The sequence below is a fragment of the Lithobates pipiens genome, unplaced genomic scaffold, assembly GCF_037356315.1.
Source record: "Lithobates pipiens isolate NorthernLeopardFrog02 unplaced genomic scaffold, aLitPip1_a1.2 Scaffold_1, whole genome shotgun sequence".
Lineage (NCBI taxonomy): Eukaryota > Metazoa > Chordata > Amphibia > Anura > Ranidae > Lithobates > Lithobates pipiens.
Genome location: NW_027507685.1, coordinates 117,185,651 through 117,208,913, shown reverse-complemented (window position 1 = coordinate 117,208,913; position 23,263 = coordinate 117,185,651). Strand labels below are relative to the sequence as shown.

General features: G+C 45.8%; 1 protein-coding gene across 1 annotated transcript in view; it reads left to right on the top strand.

The window, feature by feature from the left end:
- LOC143973878 (mitochondrial carnitine/acylcarnitine carrier protein-like) overlaps window positions 1-10,575 on the top strand; it is a 67,688-nt gene extending 57,113 nt beyond the window's left edge. The window contains exons 6-9 of the mRNA XM_077474757.1: window positions 2,468-2,540; window positions 3,467-3,576; window positions 6,491-6,612; window positions 10,172-10,575. Of these exons, the coding sequence (XP_077330883.1) occupies window positions 2,468-2,540; window positions 3,467-3,576; window positions 6,491-6,612; window positions 10,172-10,237 (371 nt within the window). The 3' untranslated portion in view covers window positions 10,238-10,575. The remainder of the gene's footprint in view (window positions 1-2,467; window positions 2,541-3,466; window positions 3,577-6,490; window positions 6,613-10,171) is intronic.
- The last annotated feature ends 12,688 nt before the right edge of the window (window positions 10,576-23,263 follow it).

The following is a 23,263-nucleotide window of genomic DNA, read 5'->3' as shown; positions in this document are numbered from 1 at the left end:
CTGTCCAGCAACATACTGGTACGTTGCTGGATTGGAAGGGTGATATCTTTGTCATCGCTGCAGCAATGATCAAGATATAATATATTAGCCACGACGAGTCTGCACCAAGTAAAAGTAATCCTAGTGGCTAAGAAGCCCCTGGATTACTTTTACAGGCAGTGGAAGGGGGTTCCACCACTGTCCCTCCATCACCTTTATTGGGCTCTCCCGTGCCAACAGGGGTCCCATTAAAGATGTGAGCAGAAACATCTAGTTCCTGGGACACAGTATGCATGCATATGTAAACAGTGACAAATCTGCAGAGGTTGGGTCAGGGAAGGAGCCTGGGGAGGGGTCAAGGGTGGGTTTAAAAGGGGCCCCATCAGGTAGGCTGTACGGGGCCCCATGATTTCTAACAGCGGCTCTGTGCATCATCACTGCTGCATATTAGCTGCCCGAGCTGGATCCAGAGTGCTAAGTTTTGGAGTGCTGACAGCTAGAGTCACTGGGACTGGGGAGCTACTACTGTGGGGATTTACTATCTGCTGCTAGAGAGACTGAGCCCTTCAAGAACTTGCCATACAACCATTTAGTAGCCTAAATGCTGCCTGCAGGCTTGACTATGACTGTTCTCATGTGTACCAACATTACACTGGGCCCCAACGCTAGCCAGCTGAAGAGTTAGGTCTAAAGATTGTCCCTTTGCATCTGCTACACATAGACCTTTACCTATTTCTTATGCTAAGAAGTACATCTCAGGGAACATTGCATCATATCCTAGCTATTCTCCTCGAGTGTACTGCAGACCAGGGATGAGTTTTATGTTTAAGTCGAACTCATGTTCAACTCAAACATTGGCTGTTCGCTGAACAGTAAAAAATTTTGGGTGTTTGCGGGCAGATTGGAAAGCCACGGAGCACCCTTTAAAAGTCTATGGGAGAAACAAAAGTAAGTGCTAATTTTAAAGGCTTATATGCATGGTATTGTCATAAAAAGTGTTTGGGGACCTGGGTCCTGTCAATGCAAATAAAAGTTTTAAAAATGGCAATTTTTTCAGGAGCAGTGATTTTAATAATGCTTAGAGTGGAACAATGAAAGTGTAATATTCCTTAAATTCGTACCTGGGGGATGTCTATAGTATGCCTGTAACGGGGCACTTGTTTCCCATGTTTAGAACAGTCTGACAGAAAAATTACATTTCTAAAGGAAAAAAAGTCATTTAAAACGACTCGTGGCTACAGTGAATTGTTGGTCCCCAATACACATAAAGGTTGATTGATAAAAACGGCATGGGGATTTCCCCGCAGGGGAACCCCGAACTAAAATTTTAAAAAAAAATGCATGGGGGTCCCTCTAAATTCCATACCAGGCCCTTCAGGTCTGGTATGGATATTAAGGGGAACCCCATGCCAAAATAAAAAAAAAAAACAGGAAAAGAGGGGAGGATGAGAGAGCACCCCCCCTCCTGAACCGTACCAGGCCACATGTCCTCAACAGTGAGAGGGTGCTTTGAGGTAGCCCCTCAAAGCACCTTGTCCCCATGTTGATGGGGAGAAGGGCCTCATCCCCACAACCCTTTCCCGGTGGTTGTGGGGGTCTGCGGGTGGGGGGTTTATCGGAATCTGGAAGCCCCCTTTAACAAGGGGGCCCCCAGATCCCCCCCCCGTGTGAATTGGTAGTGAGGTACAAATGTACCCCTACTATTTCACAAAAAAAGTGACAAAAAGGTTAAAAAAGACAAGAGACAGTCCTTTACTAATTCCTTCTTCTTTCATCTTCTTTCTTCTGGTCTTCCTTCGGTGTTCTTGTTCCTCCATCTTCTGCTCCCTCCACTCTTCTCGTCCCGCATCTTGCTCCGGCTTCTTCTCCGTGCCGTCCACACGATCCGCATCTGTGGGAGTCTTCTGCCGTCTGACGCTTTGATTCTTCTGACACTTCTTAAATAACAGAGGGCAGGGCCACCCGGTGACCTCGTCCTCCACTTACGCACGGGAATATCCCCATGGCTTTCCCCATGATGTCAGAGGGGGGCGGGGTCACCCGTTTACATAATGTATGGATGTCACACCACTTCCTCAAACGCAATCTTTTTTAAAACTGAGCTTGTTATATTTCCTCCTGTATAATAATAATATATTCAAATCACCATTTTATTCTAACCTGCACCAATACATTGAATTTATTTACTACTAAGCGGTCTTGCGTCTATTTCATGGTGCTAATTCACAGCCAATTTAAAGGTATACTCATGTTCTTATAAGTGTTTGCAGTAACTTTCATTCATCCAGGTCTGTCAGAGGGGCGGAGGATGTTTTTGGAGTCAAAGCGCAGAACAAAGAACCTAAATTACAAAGTGGCTCCTTCTCTGGTAGCGCTACAGAAGCCTACAATCTGTGTAACAAATAGCTGTCCTGACACTGAGGGATAAAAATATATGAATGTAATATTATATAATATTTTTCTGATCATTCTCTATGTTCTCCATAAGATATCCCCGCCACTGGAATGTATTTTATGAGCTATGAGTGGATGAAACAGATGCTTACACCAGAAAGTCAAAGGTGAATAGTGATTCAATAATTAATCACCAATACTGAAGTAAATTGCTACATAGTGTAAAGCTACCAATTTTACAAATATGCTAGAAACAAGCATAACAAAAGGAATATGCTATGTAATATTGTCTATATTTATGGCAGAAATGTGAGCACCTAGGAGCCTGTCAGGCTAGGATGATGTGCTGGCAGGAGCAGAGTGCAGAGTGGTGAACTCATCAGCGGGCTGCTACTCTTTCACTGTCCAATCAGTAGGCAGGGAGCGTGTTCCATGCTGGCTGTTCTGTTAAACAGGGGCATCTGATTTACAAGTTGGCTGCACAGAATTACAAATCCTTTATGATGTTAAATATCTTTTATTCATGTATGTCAGCTTTGTACATAGTCCTTTACCTAATGTTCAGCTTTAAACATTAAATGTTTATCAACCCCCAAATATCTTTGGGAATTTCAGAGCATTCTGACAATGACAGCAGTGGTTCTAGCATGTACAAATAAGACAGAATAGGAGAGATAGACACAGTGTTATGTTTGCACTCTTTAATTTGCATTGCATTTATTATCATACCACATATACAGAATGCAGATGTACCAGGAGTTGAGAAATAAATGTTGGAAGGAAGGGAAGTCTCGGCCTTGAGAGCAAAAGCTGCATAATTACACTGATAGACAAAGAACCTGACAGAGACACGTTATTAAAAGTGGCTGTTAATACTACTGGGTTGCAGTTTTCCTTGTTTTATTGGAGTCTAAGTTCAGTGGCAAGTGCAGCGCCCCAGCAGACTGCAAGTGGAAATCGCATTTCAACATTGCATGGCTTTATAGAAATCAGGACAATGAAAAAGGAATTCTGATTTGTCAGTTACTGTATCTTCTAACACTGTACATGAACCTGTATTTTTGTTCATCCTTGTATCTTCTAAATCTCACAGCATCAACAATCTCAGCGCAATGCGTATTTTGCTCGCAGGAGGTGTGGCTGGCATGTGTAACTGGGTAGTGGCCATTCCAATGGACGTACTAAAGTCTCGATTTCAGACAGGTATCCCAGTCTACTCTGCCTTTTTTACATATACTCCATATACAATGAAAAAAAATGTAAAGAGAAGATGTACTAAACACAAAGATAAAACGTATTTCAAGGGCGCTCCAAATATCAGGACCAGGCAGATAGTGTCTATATTGGACGTATGATGTGGTCTTCAAACTTCTTAGGCCTGCACTCAAAGAGGGGAGCAATCTCTGATAGAAAACAGATAAAAGAAAAAATAAAATAAAACTTTTAATATACCCAAGAAGGATTAAAAACACTTATGCCGCGTACACACGGTCGGAGAATCCATCGGAATGCGTCTTATCGGACCGTGTCGTCAGATAATCTGACTGTGTGTGGTATGCATCGGACTGATTCCGTCCGAATCTCCGTCGGACCCAATTTTCCAACATGTTGGAAATATTTCCCAACCAACTGTGCCAGTCGGAAGTAATCCGATCATGTGTAGAGAATTTTGATCGGACCAAGTGCCACGCATGCTCAGATCAAATTCCTACATCAAAGCTATTGGCTACTAGCCTGAATGTAGTCCCATCGTAACGAAATTACGTCATCACGTTCTGAAAGATCGTATTTTTCGACAACTTAGTCCGACGTGTGTATGCAACAGTTTCGGACACAATCCGTCAGACTAAATCTGACGGACAAAATCCAACGGATTTGGTTGTGGAAATCTCCGACCGTGTGTACAGGGGCTTACAGAATCAAGGATAGGAAGGAGCATTTCATGGATGTATAAAACAGGGGATCCGGCATGTGTGTGTATATTTATTATATATCTTATGATGTTTACATATCCACACATTTTAGCATTTAATATTTTAGCATTTCACATGTAATATGACTGAAATATTCCATCAACCCTCCCTTAGTGGTATCTACTATTGAGGAGCAATGTATGACTTGACAGCGGTGTTCCATTCTATATTTTTCCATTGATTTTATGTTTCTTCCCTTATATGTATTTTTTGCAATGTCCTACTGTATTCGTCTTGCTGTTTTTTTGTGTGTGTGATGCATCCCGCGTTGTTTTTATGTTTACTGTGCAGCTCTGTGCCCACGGATCATAATATTTCCTGGGTTACTGGAGCATCGTTCTTCTTTCTTCCTCTATTACCGCCCATAGTCCCACCTACAGCTCTGCCCGCAGACTATAAGAAGCTCAGCTTCTACCAACTTGTTGTCATTGGCTTGAAAAAGGAACCAATCAGTAGTTCCGAAACGCGTCCCATTTGATGACCTATTTTCTGTTTGCGGTCCACGCTGGTTGCTGTCCCCTCTTGCTGACGTAATTTCCGGGATTCATGCTCCTCGCTGATTCAGACAGCGCAATTGCTTCACCAATGTCCCCAGAGCCTGGGGCATTCATCTGCTGGTTATCCAAGGACCTTCTGCTGCATATCGATATCCCTGGAAAGTTGTGATACAATGGGACCTCCCTGATGCCGGATCACCTGTTTTATACATCCATGAAATGCTCCTTCCTATCCTTGATTCTGTAAGTGATTTTAATCCTTTTTGGGGATATTCAAGTTTAAATTCTACACTTAGAGGCGCCTTTTTCTTTTATCTGTACTAAACACACACCTTCCCCTTTAGCATGACTCAGCTGAGTGCCCGCCCTTTCCACCCCTTCCTTTATCCATAGATGCTGCACTATAGCTTCTATGAATGAAAAGCGATCTTCAAATGTAAGACTGGTGGATGAATGGAAGGTGAGCCTTTTCCATTCAGAGATCGGTATTCATTCAGTGAAGGTATAGTATGGTTTCTGTGAACAGGGGAGTGGAAAAGGCGGGCATAGTCGACAGTTTTGATGAGTGCCTGGTTCAGTGCTGGGACAAGGTCTTCTAGAGCCCAGGGCAAACATGCCAAACTGCACCCCTCAAGATGAAAAAAAATTCCCCCTACTCCCAGTGCCAATCTCCATCTTAGCTGAATCCCCCCCCCCCCAAAAAAAAATATGTCCCCTCTTAGCCCAGGTCCCCCCATTCATCCCTACTAGCACAAATCGCCACCCCCGCCCCCCCAAAAAAAAATCCCTTCCTAGCACAAATGCCCCCCCCCATTCATTCCTACTAGCCCAACACCCCTGCAAAAAATACTCCTCCTAGCACAATTCCTCCCGCCCCCTTCTTCTCTACCATATCACCTCTCCCAGCACAAATCCTCTTTCCTATCCCCCTTCCCAGCACAAATCCATCCAATTCTTACCCCCTGCTACCCCCAAATTCCCCCTCCCAACACAAATCCCTTCCCCCCCCAATCTCCTCATGGCTTACCCCGCCCCCCCCCCCCCCCCCCCGGGTGACTCGCATGATATTACAGTGCCCAGGGCAGCCCACCCATTGTCCTGGCCCTGCACACGTCCATTAAACCACGCAGCACCAAAAGATTACAGCTACAAAAGAAGTACTGTACAACCAAACTATAGGGTTATGACAAGCTAGTGTCACTAAAGGCAAAATGTTTGTTTTTTTAGTTTTGGATAGAGTAGAGCGGTATTAGAATCCCTGTGAGCTTTCATGGCTGTCTGTGTCCCTGTTAGAGACAGTCACCCTCTATTTGTCCTGTTTATATGAAAGTGAAAGTAAAAGAAAATCCCACATTGAAACAAGAATAGAGGGGAAATCTTCCAGAGAGGAGACACTAGTTCTGGTGACCCTGGTGACACACCCGGATCCCCTCACGTTGGAGGGATCTCCTATCACTTCCTGTTTTGACTATGGGACAGGAAGTGAAGAAAAATCTCCCCAATGAGACATATATGACAAAAAACAAACTGATAGGGGTTATAACCTTCCCTTGCTGTATTCAAAATGAAAAAAAAAAGTGTTGTCTTTAGTGACACTTTAAGCTTTGCCATTAACTGTTTTTTGTTTTGTTTTTTGTCTCATTCCAGCTCATGCTGACCAATACAGAGGCGCCCAGGATGTCTTAAGAGAAGTTTTGAGAAATGAGGGGCCCAGGGGGTTGTACAAGGGCTTTACAGCAGCCATGTTGCGAGCATTCCCAGCCAATGCGGTAAGTGCAGAAAAGAAATGTATGAATGCTTTCCCCTAAAAAAATCCAGGTTTGCATAGAGATCACTCTCCCCCATCTAGATCCAAATGTCCATGTTTGGAAAACAATCTAATATAAGATAGAGCTTTAGCAGCCAGATTGTGCACTTTTGACTAACTGCCATATAGGGCTTGATTTACTAAAACTCGAGAGTGCAAAATGCTGTTCATGGTAGTAATACAGCTTGTAAATTTAGCTTGTTCCATTAAGCTTTGACAATAAAACTTGGAAGCTGATTGGTTTCTAAGCAGAGCTGCACCAGATTTTACATGCTCCAGTTTTAGTAAATCTACCCCATAGTGTCTGTACATACCTTAAAGCGGTTGTATAGTCAAATTGTTGACTTTAACCTACAGGTAAGGCTTACCTGTAGGTAAAAAGAATATCTCTTAAACCTGTACAGTTTAGGAGATATTCCCCTCGCAATGAGCCGCTGACTTCAGCGGCGCATGTGTACAGGGGATTCTTGGCTGAAAGTCCAGCAGACGCCAGACCTTGCTGGGAAGAACTCTCCTGCGTGCATGGGGGCGGTAGTGACGACATTGTGGCTCCGGCCACTCACAGCGCCGGAGCCGCGATACCCAGAAGACACACCGAGGGAATATCTCACCTCCCTCAGAGTGGACCGAGTGAGATGCGGCACCTTATTCTAAGGTAAGTATTTTATAATGAGCTAGTATGCAGTGCATACTAGCTCATTATGCCTTTTCCCTTGCAAGTCAGCGGGTTTACTCCCGCTTTAAAGAATTCCAGATATGGATATTTTTACATAGTTACATTGGTCTAGTTTGGATGAATTTAACTATGCATATACCATACTTGTAGGATCTTCCAGAAGCTGGAAATCACTGTAGTGGACACTGTTTCTTAAATGATCTCCACTAGCTTCTGGGTCCATGCTGAGGGGCTGCCCAGGTGCTCACTGAACACAGGAGGTCACCTGCTTGGCACTGGCACCATTCAAAGAACACTTTCTCAATGAAAACAAAGCATTCTCTGATTGGATTGTGACTTCACCACCCAATCTCTTCACCTTGTCTAATCAGAGAACGCTTTACCTTCATTGAGGTAATGCACAGCATTCTCTGAATGGCACCCAGGCAGCTTTCTGTGTTCACAATACAGTGGGGCAGCTGATCAGCACAGGAACCAGAAACAAGTGAGAATCGCTGGAGTAGTAGTGCCTACTTTAGTGATTTCCAGATTTTATGGGGTTCCCACAGGTATATTAAGTTAAATTTATTGAAGCTGGGCAACTATGTAAAAATATGAATACCTGGAATTCATTATTATAGTTGAACAGTAGGCAAATGGTTTTAACTACAGATAAAAAACATTCATGTGAACTGCCTTACTACTCAAAAGATATGCATTGCTGCTCAGTCAGTTGTATGATCCAGACACATCTACCAAATAGCATAACCCAGTTCTAGACCTCACTGCAGTCAACACAGTTCTTATAAAACTTAGTGCATCTAAAGGCATTGTTTCAATGTACAAGGAGTAGAGAAGAGTTAAAACTCCTGTTAGATTTTTTTTTTACCATTAGGGGATCTGCCTTCACTTCTGTCTTGTAGTGAAGGAATATCTATCTAAAGTGGGGGTAATTCTGTCCTTGACAGTTGCCCTTACAATAAATGTCCATATTGGAGTAGAACGTCACTAGCCCTCCAAAGGTGTTTACATGATTTATTGCAAATACATAATGACACATAGGCTAATTTGCCATGTCAGGGTTTTGGGGCCTTGCAGGGTCACCTTCCCCAGGATGATTCAGTTGGAAACTCATCTTTGGAGCGTTGCTGATTTTTTACTATCTACTCTATTTTGGTCATACACAGCACCATCTGTTATGGTCTTTGAAAACACTATATAAAATTATATCTGGTGTAGCACCATCAGGATTTTGTAGCTCTACATGGGACTGTCCACGTTGGAAGACCTTCCCTTGATTTCTGATCAAGTGACAATTCATGATTTTTGATTTTCTCTCACTATCAGTCGTGATGACAGGGCAATTAGAGAGGGCGAATCTACCCTGCATGGACACACAGCAATAAAAACCTGCCAGGGTTTCTAACCACTCAGCACTTTATCCAAAACTAACAAAAGACCTGCAAGGCAAAAGGCATAATGAACTAGTATGCACCGCATACTAGCTTACTATGAAATACTTACCTTAGAACGAGGCCTCGACATCTCACCCGATACACGCCGAGGGAGCTGACATGTTCCCTCGGCGTGTCTTACGGGTATCGTGGCTCCGTCGCTGTGAGTGGCCGGAGCAGCGATATCGTCACTCCCTCAAATCCTCTGTGTCTTTTTTTTACCTAGAGGTAAGCCTTATTATAGGCTTACCTGTGGGTAAAAGTAAAAAAAAAAGACTATACAACCGCTTTAATGAAACTGAACTAAAAAAAGGAAGACTTGATATGGTATAGGAATATCTAAAAATGTTAAAGGATAAATTCACCATTTAAAAAAAAAAAATAATACACATTTTTTTGCAGGTTAAAAAAAAATGTACATTTTTATTTTATTAGGAGCCTGTAAAGCATTGCACCCACAATCAGCAGATCAGGCTCCTGCAAGAACAGTGTAGCTGTCTGTCCATACCTCGTACCAGCAGGCAGTTACTAAAAGAAAGGAAGCATCAATGAACTACCTAGAGCACTCATCAGCGCCTGGGTAGTTCATTAAGAACTACAAGCTATCAGCCGCAATAGCTGATGGTAGTTGTAGTTCTCCAATTCACAGAACTCTCTAAATAAATGATGTAGATGGAGCCCCACGCGGCTGAGGTTTTTTAAATTGTGACAGTGAGTGCGGGGAGATTTGGTGATGTCACTACTGTGCTGATCACTGTTCTCCTTGTTAGAGGTTCTGACATGTGCAAGTGAAGCCCTGTCTCTACCAAGATGGCTGCCTCCAACACAGCAACACAAAATCATTCTTCTACCCTATCAGCCTCTAACTAGGGTCACAGTGCAGGCAAAGCAAGAAAGCCCTAATTGGCTTGAAGTTCTGCCCCTGCTGTGTAGGGGATTACAGGAGGCTGAAATCAAGACAGATGTTGGTACCTACTATATAAAGATGCGTGTCGTTTTTTTTTTTTATCAATATGTGATGGTGCTCTATCAGCTTTAAGTCCCCTAAAACTGATATTTCATTGTTTTAAAGATTGCTGTCAGATTAAATCAAACAAGTAGTCACACAGGTACATAGAGCTTAGTGACATCATCCCCAAAAGATGTAAAAAGAAAGGTGACAACTTCATGCAAGGAAAAAAATGCAGGAGGCCATAGCAACTAATAAATTCACATTATTGGAGGAAAACTAGAACAAGGTGAATTTTGATTGGATATTGTGGATTACTGCACTTTTCACTTAATGCTTTGCTCCTTTCATTATATTTTTGATAAAGCCCACCAAGTAGTGAATGTCTCTAATGTAGTACATATGTTAAAAATATACTGCTGAATACAAAATGGTAAACTTTTTAAAATCTCTTTTGTCTCAGGCCTGTTTCCTTGGATTTGAGGTTTCCATGACATTTCTAAACTGGCTGATCCCAGACAGCTCTTGAGAACCCCGGGAGACTGCCAGTTTGGGCTCCTTATATCTAAAACTGTAAAATGTGATCCTCAAACATGGAGCTCATTCAACCAAGAGATGTCACTGTCTACGCGGAAGTCAGCGCCAAAAAATGAAATGCTTAGAGGATCCTATGTCTAAGTTTATATGCAGCAGGGCTTGTGGCTGAAAATGGAAACTCTTGTCAATATCAAGAGCCTAGAAGAGGCAAACCCTGAAAAAACTGACCTCATGTAGTCCTAAGCATTTTTCAGACTGTTCAATGTTACAAGCAACACTAATATAGATGACTTTATTATCCAACATGGCTCGAACTAGACTGAACTGAGACTGCAGGTGTCAACGTGTCATTCTTCTGGTATCTCAAAGTATTAATGTGTCATTGTTTAGGGGCTCCAAGTGTTAATGTACCATTGTCATGGGACCTCAAAATGTTAGTGTATCATTGTCCTCGGACCTCGGAGTGTTGGCATGTCTTTGTTCTGGGACCTCCAAGTGCCAGTGTGTGATTATTCTGGGACCTCCAAGTGTCAGTGTGTCTTTGTTCTAGGGCTCCAAGTGTTAAGCTGGGTACACACGGACCGAATGTCAGAAGATATTGGCCGGTTAAAAAAAAAAAAACTGGCTGGCATACGGTCTGTGTGTATGTCGGTCTGTCCGGCTTCTGTTGGGTGTGCATGCTGGAAGACCAGCAGCCAATGGACTCCTGATCAGCGGTCTCAGCCAATGGCAGAGAGAGCTGATTGGAGTGTTCTGGCAGGGGGGCCTTCCAAACACAAAGAGCTCAGCGGGGGGGGGGGGAGGGGATCTCTGTACTAATATCAGATGGTTAGTACAGCATCTCCAACCGAAGCTGAATTTTTTTTTTTCCTTCAACCTACTGGGTTATACCAAAAGAAACTTGTGGTGTGTCCCCGGCTTAACTGTGTTTTCCTGGGGCTTTAAAATGTTAGTGCATCATTGTTCTGGGACCTCAGAGTATTAGGCCAGCCATACACATGTATTTCTTTCCTGTAACCATAGTTTGCAGGAAAGAAATTAGCTCAATTCCCCCATCAACACAGACAGTGTTGATGCCAGAACCCCTCTCGCCGGGCCATTGTCTGCCCCTGGTGGGGGGGGTGGTCAGGGCAGTAGCAGCCACTAGTGATAATTAAGTTGACAAGTTGATCGATCGGTCAACTTGGTACATTCAGCCTGCCCATACACGGTTCAAATCAAGCCGTGTATGGCCTGCCTTAGTGTGTCATTGTTCTGAGATCTCCAAGTGTCAGTGAGACATTGTTCTAGAGCTCCAAGTGTCATTGTTCTGGACCCTAATGTGTCAGTATGTCATTGTTCTTGGACTCCAAAAGCCAGTATTATTGTTCTGAACCCCAAGTGTTGGGATGTCATAGTTTTAGGCCTCCAAGTGGCATTGTTCTGGACCCCAATGTGTCAGTATGCCATGGTTCTAAACTCAATGGGGTTGATTTAATAAAACTGGAGAGTGCAAAATCTGAATCAGATTCCAAGATTTTTTTGTAAAAGCTAAATTAAACAAGCTGAAGTTAAAAGCTGATTGGCTTATCATGTACCGTTGCACCAGATTTTGCACTCTCCAGGTTTAGTAAATCAACCCAAATATGTCAGTATGTCATGGTTCCAGACACCAATGTGTCAATCTGTCATTGTTCTGGGGCTCCAAGTGTAAATGTCAATATTCTGAATTACAAGTGTTAGTATGTCATCATTCTGAAGCCCCGTGTCAATGTGACATTGTTCTGCCCCCCTCCATGTATCAGTATATAATTTTTCTGGGGTTCCAAATGTCAGTGTTATTATTCTAAACCCCAGTTGTCAGTATATCATCATTCTGGTCCCCATGTGTCAGTATGCCATTGTTTAGAACCTCAAGTCTTAGTATGTCATTGTAAGACTTGGGATTAAAAACAATGGCACACTGACACATGTGAAGTGTCAGCATGTCATTGTTCTTAAACCAAAAGCATTGGGGGCTATTACTTTGGGCCACTAAGTTTTATTGTGCCACTGTTCTGTCAGTATTTCTGTGTACTGATCCTGTGTGTATAAATAGTAACATTATTTATATTCAACTCTTGTGTATTATGAAGCATGCAGGCTGTGGATTCAAGCCCTAAAGTGTTTGAAAGAGGTCCTGTTTGTGCTACTGCTTGTTATAAATTGTAATTCTCCATTTTCATCTTCAAACTTACACTGACATCATGAATGGGACACTCTCAATTATTTCTGTCAGTGATCTAAGACTTTTAGAAGGACTCCTAAATAGTGCTGGATGAACTTCTGACGGGACGTTTCGCGAACGCGGCCGATAGTTCACGAACCATAACGTTTGCGGCAGGCCCCATTGACTTTAATGGGAGGCGAACTTTGCAAACCTACAGGTCATATTTGCAGCCACAAAATAATTACTAGCTGTGCACACATAGTCCCACCACATGGCCAATGACATAACACATGTATGAGGTGAATCTGGGATCGACAACTACAAGCATTCTTTTTTTATATGTGAAATTGTTGTGACAATTCAGGACTGTGGAGCGCATGAAGGCAATGGAGGAGAGGGAAGGTCAGGGTAGGCAAAGAAGAGGGTGCAGGAGATGATCACCAGCAGCGTGACATACAACAATGACACCTGCACCGTGATAGAGTGATCTGACACCAGCACCGTGATAGAGAGCACTGACATCAGCAGCGTCACATAAAGCACTAACACCAGCACCGTGATATACAGCACTGACAGCAGCACCGTGATAGAGAGCACTGACATCAGCAGCGTGACATCCAGCAATGACACCTGCACTGTGATAGAGTGATCTGACAACAGCATCGTGATAGAGAGCACTGACATCAGCAGAGTGACATAAAGCACTAACACCAGCACCGTGATATACAGCACTGACACCAGCACGGTGATAGAGAGCACTGACATCAGCAGTGTGACATAAAGCACTCACACCAGCACCGTGATATACAGCACTGACACCAGCACCGTGATATACAGCACTGACACCTGCACCGTAAGCAGCCCCAGGAGAAAGTCAGCACAGCACAGGGATGGTGGGAGCCCCTCATAATGAGCATAGCACAGGGATGGTGGGAGCCCCTCATAATATGCACAGCAGAGGTACAGCCCCAGGAGGAAGTCAGCACAGCACAGGGATGGTGGGAGCCCCTCATAATAAGAAGCCCCAGGAAGAAGTCAGTATAGCACAGGGATGGTGGGAGCCCCTCATAATATGCACAGCAGAGGTACAACCCCAGGAGGAAGTCAGCACAGCACAGGGATGGTGAACTTTACAAACCTACAGGTCATATTTGCAGCCACAAAATAATTACTAGCTGTGCACACATAGTCCCACCACATGACCAATGACATAACACATGTATGAGGTGAATCTGGGATCCACAAATACAAGCATTCTTTTTTTATATGTGAAATTGTTCTGACAATTCAGGACTGTGGAGCGCATGAAGGCAATGGAGGAGAGGGAAGGTCAGGGTAGGCAAAGAAGAGGGTGCAGGAGATGATCACCAGCAGCGTGACATACAGCAATGACACCTGCACCGTGATAGAGTGATCTGACACCAGCACCGTGATAGAGAGCACTGACATAAGCAGCGTGACATAAAGCACTGACAGCAGCACCGTGATAGAGAGCACTGACAGCAGCACTGTGATAGAGAGCACTGACATCAGCAGTGTGACATAAAGCACTAACACCAGCACCGTGATATACAGCACTGACAGCAGCACCGTGATAGAGAGCACTGATATCAGCAGCGTGACATCCAGCAATGACACCTGCACCGTGATAGAGTGATCTGACAACAGCACCGTGATAGAGAGCACTGACATCAGCAGCGTGACATAAAGCACTAACACCAGCACTGTGATATACAGCACTGACACCAGCACCGTGATAGAGTGATCTGACAACAGCACCGTGATAGAGAGCACTGACATCAGCAGCGTGACATAAAGCACTAACACCAGCACTGTGATAGAGTGATCTGACACCAGCACCGTGATAGAGAGCACTGACATAAGCAGCGTGACATAAAGCACTGACAGCAGCACCGTGATATACAGCACTGACACCAGCACCGTGATAGAGAGCACTGACATCAGCAGCGTGACATAAAGCACTCACACCAGCACCGTGATATACAGCACTGACACCAGCACCGTGATATACAGCACTGACACCTGCACCGTAAGCAGCCCCAGGAGGAAGTCAGCATAGCACAGGGATGGTGGGAGCCCTTCATAATAAGCAGCCCCAGGAGGAAGTCAGCACAGCACAGGGATGTGGGAGCCCCTCATAATGAGCATAGCACAGGGATGGTTGGAGCCCCTCATAATATGCACAGCAGAGGTACAGCCCCAGGAGGAAGTCAGCACAGCACAGGGATGGTGGGAGCCCCTCATAATATGCACAGCAGAGGTACAGCCCCAGGAGGAAGTCAGCACAGCACAGGGATGGTGAACTTTACAAACCTACAGGTCATATTTGCAGCCACAAAATAATTACTAGCTGTGCACACATAGTCCCACCACATGGCCAATGACATAACACATGTATGAGGTGAATCTGGGATCGACAACTACAAGCATTCTTTTTTTATATGTGAAATTCTGACAATTCAGGACTCTTGAGACAATGGAGGCGAGGGAAGGTCAGGGTAGGCAAAAAAGAGGGTGCAGGAGATGAGCACCAGCACCGTGATATACAGCACTGACACCTGCACGGTGATAGAGTGCACTGACACCAGCACCGAGATAGAGAGCACTAACAGCAGCACTGATACCAGCAACTTGCTGCTGGGCCCCAAAAATATGACACCGCTCAACCTCTTCAAACAGGAGGGTACGGGCATATAGTACGGTGTGCTTTTTTTGGACAAGGAAGTGAGCCAAATGAAGAAAGAAGGTCTGTGTGCTCGATTAAAAAAATTGTTTATAGACATATACGTGGTCTACTGGTCACATGTGTTGAATTCCTCCGAGATTCATGCCTCATTCATTTTTAGAAATGTGAGGTAGTTAACACTGTCGTGAGCTAGGCGAGTACGCTTATCGGTCACGATCCCCCCTGCTGCGCTGAACGTCCTTTCGGACAGGAAACTGGACGAGGGGCAAGCCAACAGTTCGATTGCAAATTGGGCAAGCTCTGGCCAGAGGTCAAGCCTGCCCACCCAGTAGTCCAGGGGTTCATCACTCCTCAAAGCATCCACATCGGCCGTTAACCCGATGTAGTCGGACACCTGACGGTCTAGGCGTTCCCTGATGCTGGATCCGGATGACACCTGTCGATGGGTCGGCTGAAAGAATGACCTCATATCAGAAGTCACCAACACATCTTCAAACCGGCCTCTTCTTGCAGGCGCTGTTGGATTGGTACCCGCAACTCCTTCTCTGGGAGTGGGAACTGCTCCTCTGCCAGCGCACGCAAAAGCAGAATGCAGCATTTCTCGAAGCAAGTCCTGGAAGTGCTCCATTCTGACAGCCCTCTGTGACGGCGGTAACATTTCCGCCATTTTGTGTTTGTACCGGGGGTCTAAGTACGTTGCCACCCAGTACTGGTCCTTGACCCTTATGCTTTTTATACGGGGGTCCCTATTAAAACACTGGAGCATGAAGGCCCCCATTTGCACTAAACTGGAAGCGGTGTGGTGGCCTGGCTCCTGCTCATCATCCAGGATAATGTCATCCTCTTCATTCTCCTCTCCCCATCCACGCACAACAACAGGGATCCCAGAAAGGTTTAAAGCATGCTCTTCTTGCTCCTCTTCATCCGCCCCGGCACCATCCTCCTCTGACTCCTCTTCAGACTCCTGTTGTTCACTTGTCTCAGATAGAGTAGCCCCCCCTGGGAATTCATCAAGCATTGCGACTTCCTCATCTTCCCGCTCCTCCACAGCTTGATCAATGACACGATGCAATGCACGCTCCTTAAAGAAGGCATAAGGTACCATGTCACTGATGGCAGCATGGCTGCGACTGACCAGTTTGGTGATCTCCTCAAATGGCCGCAGAAGTCTGCATGCATCGCGCATGAGCAGCAACTGGCACGGTGAAAAAAAAAACAGCTCCCCAGAACCTGTTCTGGCGCAGAGTTCATACAGGTAGACGTTCACTGCACGTTTCTGCTGGAGCAGCCTATCAAGCATATAGAAGGTTGAGTTCCATCGCGTCGGGCAATCGCAAATAAGACGTCTGACCGGCAGATTGTGTCGCCGCTGAATGTCAGCAAGGCGAGCCATGGCCGTGTAAGATCTTCTGAAATGGGCCGAGATTTTCCTTGCCTGCCGCAAGATGTCCTGGACCCCAGGGTATTTGACAACAAATCGCCGCACGACCAAGTTTAAGACGTGTGCCATGCATGGCACGTGCGTGATTTTGCCCTGTTTCAATGCGCTAAGCAGATTGGCACCGTTGTCACACACCACTTTACCAACTGTCAAATTGAGCGGTGTTAGCCACTGATCTGCCTGTGAACGCAAAGCTGAAAGGAGTGCCGGGCCAGTGTGGCTCTTGGCTTCCAGACACAACAGACGCAGCACGGCATGGCAACATCTCACCTGGCATGTCGAATAGGTTCTGGGGAGCTTGGGGGGCGCAGCGGAAGAGACGCTATCAGCGGAAAAGGAGGAGTCAGCCGAGGAGGAGAGGGAGGAGGATGGAGTAGGAGAAGAAGAGCAAGGCCTGCATGCAATCCGTGGCGGTAAAACCAAATCTACACGGGTGCCACGGGTTACGTGCTTGACGGCCGTCAGAAGGTTCATCCAGTGGGCAGTAAAAGTGATATACCTTCCCTGCCCGTGTTTGCTAGACCACGTGTCTGTGGTCAGATGTATCTTGGCACCGACACTGTGTGCCAGAGATACATTCACTTGCCGCTGAACATGGCCATATAGCTCTGGGATGCCCTTCTCTGAGAAATACTTCCTTCCTGGGACCTTCCATTGTGGTGTTCCAATGGCCACAAATTTTCGAAAGGCCTCCAAGTCCACCAGTTTATATGGCAGTAGTTGGCGGGCTATCAGTTCTGACAAGTCAGCCGCCAACCGTTGGGCAAGAGGGTTATCCGGAGTCATCATTTTTTTACGCTCGAACATTAGGCCCACGGAAGCCTGCCTTTTTGCAGAAAAACGTGAGCTTGGCGTGATGGAAGGTGGAGTGGAGGACAATTGTAAGGAGAGAGGAGAAGGAGAAGTAGAAGACGAGGCTGGACGGTGAGAGCCTGGAGTGTGGCTTTGTGTATTCCGTTGCTCCCACTGGGCTCGGTGATGGCAGCTCATGTGCCTTCTTAAGGCGGTCGTCCCTAGGTGAGTGTTGGGCTTACCGCGACGAATGCGTTGACTGCAAAGATTGCAGATGGCAACACTATTGTCAGCAACGGACACATTAAAAAAAGCCCACACTGCGGAGCCATGTGCCGGCGTCCTGGGAGCGCCAGATGTGACCGTACATGGTCGATGACTCGCTCCTGATACATTAGCAGTCTGCTTTGTCCCTCCTGTGCAATGTAAGTTATTCCTGCTTCTCCTCCCTATCTGCTGGTCCATATCTCCCTCTGAACTCCCCTCCTCTTCCTCTCTTGTGGGCACCCACGTGACATCACTAGACACGTCATCATCAACGTCACCGTCCCCACCGCTATAAGTAGAGATCTCGGAGTAGGCAGCAACACCGGTGACCAACCTCCTCCTTGGGCTGATCTGGGTACTATCGTCAGACTGCTGAGTGGCGGTTCTTGCTACCTCCTCTTCCTGATCCAATGCCAAGAGTGGCTGCGCATCAGAAATGTCTTGATATGGATCGGAAAATAATTCCTGTGACTCAAGCGGAAGGTATGTGGTGGTGGTGTTGTTGGTGGTAGTGTCTTTGGGGGTGCACATAGCAGAGAGTGAAGAAGAGGGTGCAGATCGAGAGGATGAGGAGGGTGCAGAAGAGTAAGGCTGAGTGAGCCACTCAACCAATTCTGGTGCTTCCTTTGACATAATCGCACGCACCTTCTGCAATTTCCCACTTTGGCTCAAGCCTGTTGCTCCTGCCCTACCCCTGCGGAAGGGCCTGCCTCTTCCTCTGCCTGTCATTTTTTAAATGACCCTGTGACAAAACTATCAGTCCCTATACTGATAAAGGACTGCTGCAGAATAGGGCAGCAGTCAGCAGTAGTGCACCTCAACCCTATATATTGTGGACCTATACCAGTCCTTAGGATTAGCAGACTGTACCTCACTCAACCCTATATACTCTAGTACGCTATACCTTACCAGTCCTTAGAAGAACCTTTGTGCAACTAGTAGGTTGTGATTAGCAGACTGTACCTCACTCAACCCTATATACTGTAGTACACTATACCTTACCAGTCCTTAGAAGGACCTTTGTGGAACTAGTAGGTTGTGATTAGCAGACTGTACCTCAGTCCCTATACTGATAAAGGACTGCTGCAGAATAGGGCAGCAGTCAGCAGTAGTGCACCTCAACCCTATATATTGTGGACCTATACCAGTCCTTAAGGATTAGCAGACTGTACCTCACTCAACCCTATATACTGTAGTACGCTATACCTTACCAGTCCTTATAAGGACCTTTGTGGAACTAGTAGGTTGTGATTAGCAGACTGTACCTCAGTCCCTATACTGATAAAGGACTGCTGCAGAATTGGGCAGCAGTCAGCAGTAGTGCACGTCAACCCTATATATTGTGGACCTATACCAGTCCTTAAGGATTAGCAGACTGTACCTCACTTAACCCTATATACTGTAGTACACTATACCTTACCAGTCCTTATAAGGACCTTTGTGGAACTAGTAGGTTGTTATTAGCAGACTGTACCTCAGTCCCTATACTCATAAGAAGGGCAGCAGTCAAGTATAATATTCTTTCTATATTTGGAAGAAAGAATATTATACGTGTACAAGCCTATTACCATAGCAGTCCCGAAAAGAACCTTTGTGGACCTAATAGTAACAGCTACTGATTAAACTGACTGTCCCTCACTGCCACACACAGCTTCCTGCCTGTCCCTATTTAAACTGACAAAACACAGGCTGCTGCAACAATAACTTGAATAGCAAACTATATCCTGTACTACTTTACCATACCAGTCCTGAAAAGGACTTTTGTGAACCTAATAGTAACAGCTAATGATGAAACTGACTGTCCCTGCTGCACACAGCGTCCTGTCCCTCTCTCAGCACTGACAAAAGACAGGCTGCTGCAACAATGACTTGAATAGCAGTGCCTCAAACCTATATCCTGAACTACACCTATACCATACCAGTCCTTAAAAGAACTTTTGTGGACCTAATAGTTAGCGATTTGGGTCACTGCAGTCTCTCCCTGCTCCACACAGCAACCTCTCCCTATAGTGACAGAAGAAAGAATGTAAAATGGCCGCCGGATCGGGTCTATTTATAAGTTAGGGGGAATGTCCAAGTGTCCATGTGCTGTAATGTCTCAATTGGCTGTCCTGTACCACATGATGGATGTGTCATCATAGGTCAAAGTTCTTTTATACAGTAAACACGCAAGTCCGCCGGGCGAACATCGGCAATAGTCCGCCGATCGGGCGGACCGCGAACAGCTGAAATTCGGCGCGAACCGACCGCCGGGCGAACAGTTCGGCCATCCCTACATACATATATACATACCATTAGTCCGCCGGACTTTTGGGTAAAAAAAAGTCTGCCGGAGCCCACACACGGGGGGATTGTCCGGCGGACTTGAGTCCGTTAGACTTTTCCACCGGTTTGTTTGATCGTATGTATTAGGCATTAGAAGAGTTTAGACGGACCTCTACATGTGATTTCCTGGGCAGGAGGACCTTGCGGGGGCTGCAGGATTTCAGCCCTTCACGGTGTAGTGTGTTACCAGTTGTTTTCTTGGTGACTATGGTCCCCGCTGAGATCATTGACAAGAGTAGTTCTGGGCTGATTCCTCACCGTTCTCATGATCATTGAACCTCCACGAGGTGAGATCTTGTATGGAGCTCCAGACGGAGGGAGATTGACCTTTATTTTGTGTTTCTTCCATTTGTGAATAATCCCACCAACTGTTGTCACCCTCTCACCAAGCTGCTTGGCGATGGTCTTGTAGCCCATTTCAGCCTTGTGTAGGTCTACTATCTTGTCCCTGACATCCTTGGACAGCTCTTTGGTCTTGTTCATGGTGTAGAGATTGGAATCTGACTGATTGATTCTGTGGACAGGTGTCTTTTATACAGGTAACAAACTGAGATTAGGAGCACTCCCTTTGAGGCCAGGTTCACACTGGTACGACATGACAGTCGTACCACTTTGGACTTTGCCCTGCGACTTGAAGTCCGAGTTCAATAAACAGGGACATGACTTTCATCCCTGACAATACTGAGCACTGTGTCTGGTATGAACCTTTATGCCAGTAACACACGACTGGTTTTCCCGTTGGAATAAACTCAGTTGAAACTGTGTTGCGTACACACATCACACCACCAAGTCCGATTGTTAAGAACGCGGTGACGTACAACGTGTATGACGGGACTAGAAAAAGGAAGTTCAATAGCCAGTAGCCAATAGCCTCTGTCTCGTACTTGCTTCAGAGCATGCGCCGTTTTTGGTCCGTCTGACCAAAAACCGACCAGCATACAGACCAGCGGATTTCCCAATAGGAATTGGTTCCGTCGGAAATATTTAAAATATGTTCTATTTCTAGGTCCGTCAGAATTTTCAAAAAAAAAAAAAAAGAGTCAGATGAGGCATACACACGACCGGAATATACGATGAAAAGCTTCCGTCAGACTTTTTCTGTCAGACATTCTGCTCGTGTGTACGCGGCATTAGGGGGAGCTAAAAAAACAAATCTAAAAATAAAAAACGCCATGGGTTCCCCCTCCAAAAGCATACCAGGCCCTTCGGTCTGGCATAGATTTTAAGGGTACCCCCCATGCCAAAAAAAATGGCGTGGGGGTACCCCCAAAATCCATACCAGACCCTTATCCGAGCACACAGCCCGGCAGGTCAGGAAAGGGGGTGGGGATGAGCGAGCATCCCCCCTCCTGAACCATACCAGGCCACATGCCCTCAACAGGGGGGGGGGGGTGCTCAGGGCCACCCCACAGAACCTTGTCCCCATTTTGATGAGGACAAGGGCCTCTTCCCGACAACCCTGTCCATTAGTTGCCGGTGTCTGTGGGCGGGGAGTTTATAAGAATATGGAAGCCCACTTTAACAAGGGGGCCTTAAGATTCCTGCCCCCCACCCCAATTCTTCAGCTCTTCCATCTCCTCTGCTGACATCTTCTGTCTCTGTCGGTTCTTCTCCACTGATGTCTTCTAGCCCTCTCTGGTTCTTCTCCCTCTGTCGTCTGCTTCTGCCAGGTCTTCTCGCTCTTCTGCTGTGTCTTCTGCCTCTGTCCTTCTTCCGATGTTGACTCAATGCTCTCTCCCCCTCTAATGCTGGGTGCGCCACTACTTATATTGGCATGGGGTGGGGTCACCGGGTGATGTCACCCGGAGGCCCTGCCTCTTACGACATCATCACCCGGGGCATGATGGGGCAGCGACGTCATAATGGACGGGCCTCCAGTGACCCCGCTCCATGCCAATATAAGTAGTGGCACACTGTGCACCCAGCATTAGAGCAATCGAGAGCATCAAGTCAACATTGGAAGAAGAAGAACAGAGGCAGAAGACAGCAGAGAAGACACGGCAAAAGAGTGAGAAGACCTAGCAGAGGCAAAAGACAGCGGAAGGAGAAGAACCAGAGAGGGGTAGAAGACATCAGCGGAGAAGACAGTGGACAGAAGGAGAAAAACCGGAAAGGGCTAGACGACATCAGCGGAGAAAACTCGGACAGGGGAGAAGAACCGGCAGAGGCAGAAGACAGAGGGAGAAGAACCGGAGATGGGTAGAAGACATCAGCGGAGAAGACCTGGACAGGGCAGAAGAAGAGAAGAGGTCGGAAGAGACACTGGAACGGTCTTAATATATTACTTTCAAAATCTGTGCAGTGTGTTTGGTTTTTGGACACTTTTTTTAGGTGACTGGGTAGGGGTACAATGTACCCCATACTCATTCACATGGGTGGGGGGCTGGAATCTGGAGGGGTGGAGCACTTTCAGCCACCACTACCAGCATACATTAGACCAGCAAGATAAGAGACAGAACTCACTTAGCGTAGCACAAAAAATAAAAAATTGTGATTAGACAATGATGGAAACAGCCACCACCAGATTTATCTGTGTGCTGCACACTAGTTCTGTAATGCCCACACATCATTAGGCGGCCGATGTTCCCACATTAAAGACGGCTCTCATCTTCACAAATGATCGGTATCTAGTGTGATGGCTTCCGATCACATGACAGCCAAATCACACAGTGGTCACATGATCGCCGATCCTTCCCACCCCCAGGCATGCCAACCCTATTAGGGATGCCAATTTAACCACTTGTGGACCGACGCATGCCGATATCCCTCTTAAAACTTAGAATGTATATCGTTGTTATGGCAGCAGCTGGCATAACCCTGGTATCCTCTTCTTCAGCTGGGGGTACGCTTTCCGATAAGAGTGGTCAGTAGCGGCGGATGCGATCGGATCTTCACCCTTGCTGGGTATGGAGACGAATGAGGGGAAGATGGCTCCTACCCGTCTCCATGACAATGCGTCAAAACATCACCGCCCATAGCTCTTAAAGGGCCATTTAAGAAAAAATAAAAAAATGTAAATTACATTTTTAACTTTTTTATGGCATTTTAGTCCAAATATGAGATCTGAGGTCTTTTTGACCCCCCAGATAACATATTTAAGAGGTCCTGTCATGTTTTTTTTCTATTACAAGGGATGTTACATTCCTTGTAATAGGAATAAAACTGACATAATTATTATTTTTTTTTTTTAACAGCCTAAAAATAAAAAGGAATAATAAATTGAAATCTTTTTTTTTTTTTTAAAATACACCCTGTCCTGCCGAGCTTGCGTGCAGATGCGACCGTATACGTGAGTAGC